This window comes from Heteronotia binoei, chromosome 15, assembly GCF_032191835.1.
Source record: "Heteronotia binoei isolate CCM8104 ecotype False Entrance Well chromosome 15, APGP_CSIRO_Hbin_v1, whole genome shotgun sequence".
Lineage (NCBI taxonomy): Eukaryota > Metazoa > Chordata > Lepidosauria > Squamata > Gekkonidae > Heteronotia > Heteronotia binoei.
Genome location: NC_083237.1, coordinates 28,569,226 through 28,580,970, shown reverse-complemented (window position 1 = coordinate 28,580,970; position 11,745 = coordinate 28,569,226). Strand labels below are relative to the sequence as shown.

General features: G+C 48.4%; 1 protein-coding gene across 1 annotated transcript in view; it reads left to right on the top strand.

The window, feature by feature from the left end:
* The first annotated feature begins 3,462 nt into the window (after positions 1-3,462).
* Positions 3,463-11,745, top strand: part of SLC17A7 (solute carrier family 17 member 7) — a 76,676-nt gene continuing 68,393 nt past the window's right edge. The window contains exon 1 of the mRNA XM_060256401.1: positions 3,463-3,763. Coding sequence (XP_060112384.1) covers positions 3,702-3,763 — 62 coding nt within the window. The 5' untranslated portion in view covers positions 3,463-3,701. The remainder of the gene's footprint in view (positions 3,764-11,745) is intronic.

Below are 11,745 nucleotides of genomic sequence, written 5' to 3'. Positions count from 1 at the left end.
GAAAGCACAAGGAAATGAAGAGGTTCCAGAGCTCTGCTCCTGTGAGCTCCTGCCTAAAATGAGACCCGATTATTCCTTATGTTTGTAATCCTAGTCCTTTAGCACTCTTTATTAGATCTCTTGCACTGTCATCCTATTTGATTGCATTGCTTTTATACCCAACATAAGTCTCCGTGAGCAAGGCAGGCTGTACATAAAATAAAATCCCTAGAGAGGTACAGTTATCACCATATGAAGCTACCTTGAAGCAAGTGAGACTATTGCTCTCCCTAGCCCAATATCATCTACTCTAACTGGCAACAGCTCTCCAAGGCTGGCAGTAAAGATTTGTTCAGTCCTGCACCCTGGAAATCTTCTCATTCAGGCTGCTGGGGGTTGCAACTGGGACCCGGGGGATGCAAAGGATACACTGCATGGATTAGCTATGACAGGAGTGTCATAAGGTCCAGGAGCTGGAACTGGTTTATCCAGGGCTCTTGCCTGGCCGTCAAACAACTGGTATGCATGGAAATGTAAGGTACTCCCACTTTTATGGTATCCCTTGGGAAAAACCTAGTCTTGCATACTATTAGATACATTTATTGGGGCTCCTGGGGGTTTCTCAGTAAACCAATTGATTTTACTGCTAGGAATCAACTGCTTTTGTTTGTATTTTGAGTAAAAATAATATTGTTAATTGGGTTTGCCTATGTCCTTTGTAAGAGCCCCATGGTGCAGAGTGTTAAAGCTGCAGTACTGCAGTCCTAAGCTCTGCTCGCGACCTGAGTTCGATCCCCGGTGGAAGCTGGGTTTTCAGGCAGCTGGCTCAAGGTTGACTTGGCCTGCCATCCTTCTGAGATCAGTAGAATGAGTACCCAGCTTGCTGGGGGGAAAGTGTAGATGACTGGGGAAGGCAATGGCAAACCACCCCGTAAAAAGTCTGCCGTGAAAACGTTGTGAAAGCAACATCACCCCAGAGTCGGAAACGACTGGTGCTTGCACAGGGGACCTTTCCTTTCTGTGTCCTTTGTATCTCCAGTACATGATGTTACATTTTATGGCACACATGGCCCAGCCCAACAAAATGACATTTCTGTCAGATCTGGCCCCCATAACAAATAAGTTTGACACCTCTGAGCTAGGGCTTCTTCCTAAACTAGTTGCAAGGAGAAGGGCAAGCTGGCCTAGTGGTGGTGGTGGTGGGAAGTGTAGTCAATTCGCCTTCCTGTGTAGAGACCCTGGACATCCTTGGTGGTCTCCCATCCCAATACTGACCAGAGGCTACCCTGCTTTGCTTCCAAGGTTGGGATGTGTAATTCAGCTCAAGGAAACTGAAGTCTCCCCTCCATCTCTCCCCCTCATCCAGGTTATTTTAGAGCGGAAACAGCCTCCACTCCTTTGGTGTTAATTGCAAACAGTTCATCTCCTCAGCTCTAAATCACCAATCTGACCAGGGAAATCCGGATGCAAAATCCTGCTCCACTATGGAAGCTGTGGGGTCCTCAGGACACTCACTGTTTCTCCAACTTCCTTGTGGAATTTCCATGAGGAGAAAATCAGGTGACTCCCGGTGTTAATATGGCTGTCCTGTTCTCCCCCCCCCCCCCCCCGTTGGCCCAGCCCACCTTTTTCTACCACCTGCTGGCAGGTTTACAAGGGAGGGTATCTCTTTGGTATTGATAGATTTGTATTTATTGATGCACCACTTTCCTCCACGGTGGCTTTCCACATTTCCCCTCTCCTCCATTTGCTCTTCACAATGACTATGTAAAGAAGTGAGAGGAAGAGAGACAGCGGCTGGCCCAAGGTCACCCTGCAAGTCTCTTCCACGGCAGAGTAGGTATTGGATCCTGGGCTTCCCAGACCCTAGCCTGGCACTTCAATCACTATGCCCCCCCCCCCCACATATTTTGTGGATTCTTGTCTAACAAGGAACATCAACCTCCATACATGTCAGCGCACCAAAAAGCAGTCATCTAGCAGCATCCACATTTCTCCACACACACCATGGTCACAAAAAACACACCAAGGCTGTGCCTGATGGACCATTTTGTTTAAAGTTATTCCTATGGTGAGTGCATGCCTCTGGGAAGGTTATGCCAAACGGGCACTGTTGGGCAGTTGCTATCAGGAAAGCTTGCATGAACTGGACTGGTGACTGCTGCCTCCAGACTCATGAGGCTCCCTCTGGGAACATTCTGTAAAGAGGAGCTCATAGCACCGCTTCCAAAAGGCATCCGTGTTTACCAATGGTAATGTCAGGAGAGGTTCCAGAGGGCATAAGAACAGGTCGCGTGGCGGAGGGTTCCGGGTTCAGGCAGCTGTACACTCCCCTGCCTTGCCGCACCTGCAGGCGTAGCTGCACCCTCGCTGGAGACACCTTGGCACTGCAGAGTCCCAGGCTTCTTGTCTGTCAGTCTCTCTCTCTCTCTCTGCCTCTGTCCTGCAGGCTACGCAGCCGCTTCCTCCCCCAAGACCTTCCCCTGCCTGCTCCCTCCTGTCTCTGCTTAGTTAAGTACTTCTGAAAGATTAATGACGGCGCTGCTCGCCTGCCCTCCTCTTGGGACGCAGCTGGGACTTGCAGGGAACTCACCCTGCCGGCTCGGCCTCTGCCCCTGGAGACAAGCAGCGCCTGGATCCTCTGGCCACCCCAAAGGCAGCCGCCGCCGCCTTCTCTTGCCACTTCTAAGTAAAGTTACAGTTGTCGCCCAACATTTCTATTTCCTCCCTATTTTTCTTTTCAACAACTTCCTTCCTTCCTTCCTCCCTCCCTTCCTTCCTTCCTTCCTTCCTTCCTTCCTTCCTTCCTTCCTTCCTTCCTTCCTTCCTTCCTTCCTTCCTTCCTTCCTTCCTTCCTTCCTTCCTTCCTTCCTTCCTTCCTTCCTTCCTTCCTCGGCCCGCAAAGCCCTCTCTGTCCAGGCACTCTTTGTATATCATCTCTCCGGGCGACCCCCCCCCCCCCAGCCCCGCGGCGCGCCTCGCTAATCCCGGCGCTCTGGGCACGCACAGCCTCTTCCCCCTTAATCTCCCCTGCCGGCATCTCATCTGGCCTCCGTGTCGCTCTCCGCGGTGCTGAATTCCCGCCCTGGGCGGTGCCCGCAGTTGGGCCGGACGCGCGAAGTTCTCTGCGGGCTGCCGGGAGCCGTCGCGCTTCTTGCTGCCTCCCCCTCTCTGGGCTCCTGCAGACCCCCGTCGGGCTCGGGGGAAAGGCGCCTGCGAGGGGGTGGGGTGGATCGGATGCCTCTGCAGCGTCCCACGCAGGGCACTGCCATTCCTACGTCGGGGAAGCGGCCCCAATGACGCTTCTCTCCCCCCGTGTTGGTGGAACGGGCAGCGGGCCAGGCAGGCACAGCCCGTGATGGTTGCATCCCCACGCGCCCTTCCTCGAGTTGAGCGCAGACGGGACTGAGCAAGAGGAAGAGGAGGAGAAGACAGGAGGAGGAAGGCAAGAAAGGAGAGAGGGAGAGGAAGAAGGGGGGGAACCGGGAGCAAGGAGGAGAGACCTGGAGGAAAAAAGGGGCGAGGGGAAGGATTCCAGGACGAGACCCGGCTCCCTTCCGAGGAAACCAGCGGGGAACTCAAGCAGACCGACCCCCAAAGCGGCCTCCGTGATGTCTTGGTGGAGTCTTTAAATTTGCAAGCTTCGCGTCTCCCAAGGCGATCCTGGGACCACATCCCGGGACCTTCTTGCCTCTTCCTCGGCACAAAACAACCCGGAGACCATGGAGTTTCGGAAGGAAGAGTTTAAAAAGTTGGCCGGCAGGACCTTAGGGCAGATAAACAGGTAAGGCTTGAGCTGCAAAGTGCAGAGGAGGGGAAGAGGGTCTGCGCGAGAACCGAGTGGCTTGTCCTGTGGGGGGGGGGGGAGCGGGGGGGATGCTTTCACGGGGCAGTTGGACAGCTGACTGTGCTCGGAGTGTTTACTCAGGCACAACTATGGGAATAGGAGCCAGAGGGCGGAATTTCTTTCCAGGGATTGGGGTCTCAGGGGTTCAGCTAGCCAAGGGCAAAAGGCTCACGCTTTCCCCACCTCCTGTTCTTAGTCCAACAGATGGATTATGCGCTCCAGTACTTCACACCCGTACATAATGTGCTCACAGGGGCTCACACTCACAGGTGTGTCCTCAGATCCCCCGTTTACTCAGCCTGACGCTCATGTAAAAGCCCATCCTCTCATGCTCCTTCAAAACTACAATTCAACCTCATGCCTGCAATTTTTGTCTACAACCACTTTCAGCCGCGTACACGTGTGCTCAGAGACTGACAGTGCAATCCTAAACAGAATTACCCTCTTCACTGAAATCAAGGGGCTCTGAAGATTATAATTCTGTGTAGGACTGTGCGGTGAGGGTCATAGACGTCTGCACAACTACACTTTCTGTAAACTCACTACTGCGATGTCACAATTTCTCACATTTAGGCTCACAAGAATGCACATTTTGCAACACAAATCTATGCATGCAATTACACATATGGATCTCTCTCTTCCCCTCCCACCTACCTACCTACCTTCCTACCTACCTACCTATGTAGAGTAATTTTTCTCCAGGCCAGTTTGGTCAGGTATCCTGGAGGGGTTTTTTGCCATCTTTTGGGCAGGTGTTACTGTGTGTGTGTGGGGGGAGGTATTTGTTAATTTTCTGCATTGTGCAGAACCCTGGAGATCCCATCAAACTCTATCTATCTATCTATCTATCTATCTATCTATCTATCTATCTATCTATCTATCTATCTATCTATCTATCATCACACAGTTTTGTGTTATATGTATGCAGCCTCCTCCAATCCAATTCTCCCCTCCCCCTCTTCAATCCACCTTCCATCCGGTTTATTTTTAAAGCTCCCTCCCTTCCCGTTAGCCAGATGGAGTTTCTCTGTTGCAAACCTGGACACTCGGGTGCATTTTGTATCATCATGTTCTGTTTGCTTAGAATGCATGTGCAAAAGAATTTTTCTTTCTTTCAGGGCCTTCCTATTAATTGGATATAACACATCCCTCATCCTTTCCTCCCTCCCCAATACTTTAAGCTCTACGGTGTTATTCATTAACACTCACCATTATGTGCTGGGTCATCTGGGAAGGTGGGGAAAATATTTCTATTTTTAACCTTTGCCCAGGCATCTGCCCCCGCCCACCCTGTCATACTCCCCCCCCCCCCCACAATCCCCTAGTGTCTCTAGATCTTCGGCTGGGCAGATTCTGGATCCTTTCTCTCTTGATTAAATTTGATCTCCTCCAACACTAGCATAGGGGGAATCAAGTGCTTAACAGTCAGGGTGCTTTTTAATGGGTTTAAGAAACCAGTCAGACAGGATCTGGGTAGGATTGTGGTGATTGTGAATAATGAACAGCTCCAACAGCTATCCTCCATCAATTCCCAGAGTGGGGGATTCAACCTGATGAAAAGGGGGACAGTTGGGAAATCAAACCGAAACAAGATATAGGACTCTGGGACATGCTGGGTGGTTGGTGGTGGAAAGTGCTGTTAAGTCGCAGCTGGCTCATGGCAACCCCATAGGGCAGGGGTGTCAAACTGGGGTCAGATCTGCCATAAAGGAGACCTTGTCGGGCCGGGCCATGTGTGTCATAAAATGTAATGCCAGGCAGCAGAGAGATAAACTTTATAAAGGACACAGACAAACACAATTAAAGATATATTTTTTAAAAACCTTAAAATATGCTTAAAGTATTAGCACTCTTGCAATATTGTGGTCAGTATCAAAGCAAGCTCTCCCGCACCACTTCCTCCCCAAGAGAGGAGCCTCAGCCAATATAGAGAAATATATATATAGAATATAGAGGGGAATATAGAGACTTTGCTCTGTAGCTTCTGTGCAGTTGAGCAATCCTGGCACAGCAAGCTGTGATACAGAAAGAAGCAAGAGAGAAGGAGAAGGAAGCAGACTTGCTTGTGGGCCTGATTGGAGCCCTTTGGGGACCTCATCTGCCCCCCACCCCGGGGCACATCTTTGACACCCCTGCCATAGGGCTTTCAAGGCAAGAGATGTCCAGTCCTGACCTGGACAGCGCAGGAAAGCCCAATCTCATCAGATCTTAGAAACTAAGCAGGGCTGACTGGCAAATATTTGGATGGAAGACCTCTTGGGAATACCAGCAGTCTGGAGGCAGAGCAGACTTTATTCAGCCACCTCCCTGAATACCTTCCAGGCCCCCAAGTAGGGGTCAGTCACCAGAGGTCACCAGGACTTCCAGGTGTGCACACGCACACACACATGCTCACACACACAAACATATAAAACACACACATACCCCTATAAAGGCAAGAGATATCCAAAGGTAGTTTGCCATTGCCTTCCTCTGCATAGCAACCTTGGACTTCCTTGATGGTCTCCCATCCAAATACTGACCAGGGCCAACCCTGCTTAACTTCTCAGATCTGATGGGATCAGGCTAGCCTGGGCCATCAAGGTCAGGGCACATGTCCCCTCCATCCCTCCCTCTCTGTCTATCCATCATCCATCCATTTATCCATCTATCTACCTACCTATCTACCTTCCTAACCATCTATCTTTATATACCCACAGCTATATATTTTCTTTGAATCAATAGGTCCATATGTCTTACACAAACTCAAAGGGACCACCCTCCCATAAAGCATGTAAAAGTTGACTTGGCATTAAAGCCACCAGGTGATCCCAGCTACCACTGGGGGTGCATGAGGTAGGCTGGATTGTCTCTGCACCACCATCGCTTGGGAAGGGATCTGGTGGTTTGAACCAGGGATGCGTTGAACCAGGTCTGTCCAAGGACCTGAGAGGTCACACAAGGCCGGTGGATACAGCAAGAGGACATCAGCTACTTAAAAAGCCAAGCAAACGTAAAAATAAAATCCCGACCCACTCTGGAGAAGGGAAAAGGTTGGCACGGCTGTGGCAAAATTGATTTACATAACTGGTGCAGTTGCCGCTTTCAAAGATGCACCATCATAGCAGAACTTCATAAAATATTCACCAGAGTTATAAGTGGATACAGGGAGAGCTTGTTCACTCTCTGTCCCCTCTCCCTCTCCCTATATATACATTTATACCCACTTGGATTTATATTTTCTTTGACTTTTAACGTTCTGCATGTAAGAAGAGCTCTGACAGATTGCACCATGCACTCCAGCATCCTGTTTCCTCAAAGTGGGTGGGCAGATGCTCCTGGAAGACTGACAAGCAGTGCCCAGGGGCTAAAGCCACCCTTCATTGTTTCCCCCCAGCATTCAGAGACACACTGCCTCTGAGCATGGAAGTGCTGTTTAATTATCATGGCAAATAGTTCTTGCCAGACCTGGTGATGGTGGGGGGAGGTACAATCAAGCCGCAATCAACTTGTGGCAACCCCATAGGGAAACAGAGGTGGCTTGCCATTGCCTGTCTCCAAGTCATGACCTTGGTATTCCAACCCTGCTTAGCTTCCGAGATCTGATGAGGTTGGGCTAGTCTGTGTTATACAAGTCAGGCCACAATGGGCCTATCTGCCATGAATTGGCCTAATCTTCTTCAAAAGAAATCTGCACTAGTAGCCATCCCTATATATTGTAGTTGTGAATTCCACAAATTATGCATTCTGTGAAGAAGTACTTTCTTTTGTTGTCCTACATGTCAGCAGTGCTGGATGACCCCATGATCTATGAGAGATGAAGATGAACTTCTGTCTATGTGTCTCTCTCTCTCTGCTCCCTTTACATCATGCACAATTTTATTAACTTCTATCCCTAGCATTAGCGGCATTCCTCTCCTAAACTTAAAAATCCCCCAGTGCTTTAGCCTTTCCTCTTAGGGAAGGTGCTCTAATCTTGTAGCAATTTGGAGTGCCTTTTCCTGTCTCTTAGCCAGTTTGGTGTAGTGGTTAAGTGTGCAGACTCTTATCTGGGAGAACCGGGTTTGATTCCCCACTCCTCCACTTGCACCTACTGGAATGGCCTTGGGTCAGCCATAGCTTTCACAGGAATTGTGCTTAAAAGGGCAGGTGCTGTGAGTGCCCTCTCAGCCCCACCCACCTCACAAGGTGTCTGTTGTGGGGGGAGAAGATATAGGAGATTGTAAGCTGCTCTGAGTCTCTGATTCAGAGGGAAGGGTGGGGTGTAAACCTGCAGTTGTCTTCTTTTTCTTCTCTTTATGATATCCTACAAGGCTGAGATAGACAGCTCTGCAGGCAGTGGGACATCACCCTAACCTATGAGATTTGGTGCCAATGATTAGTAGTAGCACATGTGTCTTTAAAAGGCAGGGGACTTGAAAGCATGTATGTGATGAGAAAGCATAAGGAGAGACATCTCTCTCTGTATATAGGCTTATGCTGTGCGTCTACAGCAATACTCCCTCTAAGCTGTGGAGCCTTGTGAGCAAACATTCTACTCTGTGAGTCACTGGCATTGAAGTTATGAGCTACCGCATTAATTAGTTTGCTCTGGGGCCATTTTTCCTGAATGAAGACAAAAATGTGTGAACTGGAGGCTAAAACACTGTGAGCCAGCTCACACTAACTCAGCTTAGACTCTAGTCACCCGAAGCAAATGTTGAATTTAGTGCCTGCACAATTCTGCCTGCTCGTAATCTGACTCTTTTAAACACGTTTCTAGATCAAGTAGCTGCAGAGAGGAGCATCGCCAGTGGCCACCGGGGAGGCTATCAGCACTACGAGGGAGTATCTCTTTGTTCAGAATAAACTGTGCAGACAGGGCAAAGAAGAGGTGCAAATTTGCTTGCTTTGCAGATTGTTTATTTGGATATTGCAGAGTCTGTTGTTTCTTCATGCAGAATTTCAATCTGCTTTTGGGTCTTTCAGAGTGCAGGGAAGCCGCTGCATAGTGATGATAGACTGCAGCGACTGGCTGAAGGTTTTGAAGAGTACTCAGTTGAGCTGTGCACAATTAATGGATGGAATTCCTTGGCACAGAAGGACACAGTGGTTACTGGCACAGGTGTCCTGGGACCAGAGCAGGCTTGGAGATGAATGTTCATACGTTGAGGGGTTGCAAAGAGCTAGGAAGAATGGCCTAGGAGCAAGCAAGATTTTCACTCCTGGTGGTAGTCAGAGGTGGGCTGCTAGGATTTTGATTGGATTGGGTTCTGGGGTTTGGTTTATAAAGCACAGGGCTTTTTTTGAGCAGGAACACAGAGGAATGCAATTCCCTCTGGCTTGGTGTCAGGAGGTGTGGCCTGATATGCAAATGAGTTTCTGCTGGATTTTTTTATACAAAAAAGGCCAGTGTGAAACAATGGTAATGTTGGGGGGGGGGCGGCCTAATATTTAAACAAATTCCTGTTGGTCTTTTTCTACCAAAAAAAAAAAAAAAAAGCCCTGATGAGGCAGGAAGAGAAATTAGGTCAGAAGTTGGCAGACCATGGGCCAGATCTACCCTCCCCCAAGCAACTTTATTGAGCCCCACCAAATCTGGATCAAGACATGTTTTAAACATTTTGCTTCATTTCACTGGCAAGGAAACGCTGCAATGTGCAAAGGAGCTTTAATTTATGGCTGTCTCCTGGGCATTCTACAAAAGCCAAGGGCATTTCAGCCAATCTGCATCTTCAGACAATTTTTTCCAGGGAACGTATTTATTCCTCACCTGTCAATGAGCTCATATCACCCAAGCGCATGTGCGCCAGGCAGGGCTTTTTTTAACAGGAGCACACAGGGATGCAGTTCTGACTGGCTTGGTGTCAGGGGGTGTGGCCTAATATGCAAATGAGTTCCTGTCGGACTTTTTCTACAAAGAAGGCCCTGGCACTAGCCAGGGGGTGCTGTTACTGCTAGGGAATGCCAACCATAAAGGCTGGCCACTCAGCAGGAGGCCAGCAAGGCTGCTGATGCCCCAAGCTATTTTGCCAGTCTTCAAGGAGTTCCTGTCTGCTCCCAGGCATCTTTAAAAGTGGCAGTTATTTAAAGGCCCTAAACAGTCTGGGTCTGGGACCACTTGCTCCCATGCCAGCTCCTGGCACTTTCACAGAGTTACTGCTCTGTGTGTCCCTACCCTTGCAAGGCAACTATAGGCAGAGCCTTTTCAGCACTGGCACTCCAGTTATGAAATGTCCTGTCCACAGAAGCTTGCTTGGTGCTTTGCTGACTTGGTTTTAAGTGTGGGGGCAGGGAATGACTTTTTTCTCACAAATGTCTGGCAGAGTCATGGGTCAGCTGGGTATGTTTATGTTCCCCAACCCTTCTAGTTCTTGAACAACCCATGAGTTGTTCTAGCATTTTTGTAGCAATTATTTTTTTTAAAAAAATTGTGTATTAATGCTATTTATTTTATTGGCTTCATGTATACCCTGCCTTTTTTCCTGAATGAGAACTTAAAGTGGTTGACATTGTTCTCCTCTCTTCCATTTTATCCTCACAACAACCCTGTGCAGCAGGTTAGGTGAAGTGTGTGTGACTAGCCCAAGGTCACCCAGCAAGCTGACATGACCGAGCTGAAGATTTTGAAAAGCAAAGTCCAATAATAATAAGTTGCCTCCCCATCTGGCCATTTCTCTTCTGATTATTCTCCTCCTCATATTTTTTCTGTAAATTTGGGGAGTCCCCCCAAAGTATTTCTAGAGACCCTTTCTTTATCTGTAGGTGACGTGGTTTCTCTGCATTCCAGATTGGCATGCACTGGACAGTCACTTTACAATTACCTACAGAGACATAGGTGTCCTTTTTGTAAAGTGCAGAGTTTATCTGTACAACAGGCATAAATAGCTCAGACCGTCCCCCTGTAGTCCTGGCAGGGGAGCAGACCTAGCACCCTCTTCAAACAATTTCTTTGATGCTTCAAGGGGAAGGACTATTCAAACTGGCAAAATAAAACTAACAAGTTATTGAATCACTGCAGAGCCAGAAAGATATCTTGGATAGTTCCCTGATTCTGTTTACAGTCACTTTGCCCAAAATTACCACCAAAAGCTTCAGCAAATGGAATGGTCCTTTAATCTTCCATTTCAAAATTTACAATGTGCAGATTTACCTTGTTCTGGACACCTGTGTCCTGACCTGTTACTATCCTGACCTAACAAGATAGTGCAATAAATCTTGCCTGTAGAATTACTATCGCCAGATGCTCTAAACCACAGAGCCTTTGGAAGGCTGGTGGAGGGGAGGGGAGGAGGAGGGGCTGCTTTCCAAAGTGGGTTGCTAACCATGCAATCCTAAACAGAGTTACACCCTACAAAGTCCACTGAAATCAATGGTCTTGGAAGGGTGTAACGTCACCTAAGATTGTAATTTTTTTTTACAATGCATTCATTGGACCCCCATGAATGTGATTCTAAGTTTTCACTCCCTCAGTTTCCTTTCTTTCCCATTTGTTCTTGTCTTCCTTTTGTCTTTCCTGCCCTTCTTCCTTGTCTGTCTCTACCTCCTCCCACACTTCTTCCACATCTAGCCAAATCTTCACTTCTTCCTTAAGTAGTAAATGTCAGAGGTGGATTTACGCATTCATCAACCAGATGGAGAGGACTGCAACATCAGTGGTGGGTTGCAGGTGTGAACTGGGCATTGTGGGGTGGATCCAAACATTTTTCCCATTTAGTCTCTTCCAACTCCACTTCTTACTGAAGCTCAAGTTTCACGTGGCTTTTGTCCATGCAGATCTTCAGAATAAGCTTTTTCAGTTGTCAAAGGGGTCCCTTCTCTTCCTTATCACCAGCAGAAGCTGCTTGGCTCCACCTCTGAAGATCTAAAGACCAACAAACCTTTGGATCACCTCTCATAAAATGCCTTTCAGTAGCCTCTGTCTAAACCAGGGTGGCCAAACTATGGCTCAAGAGCTACAT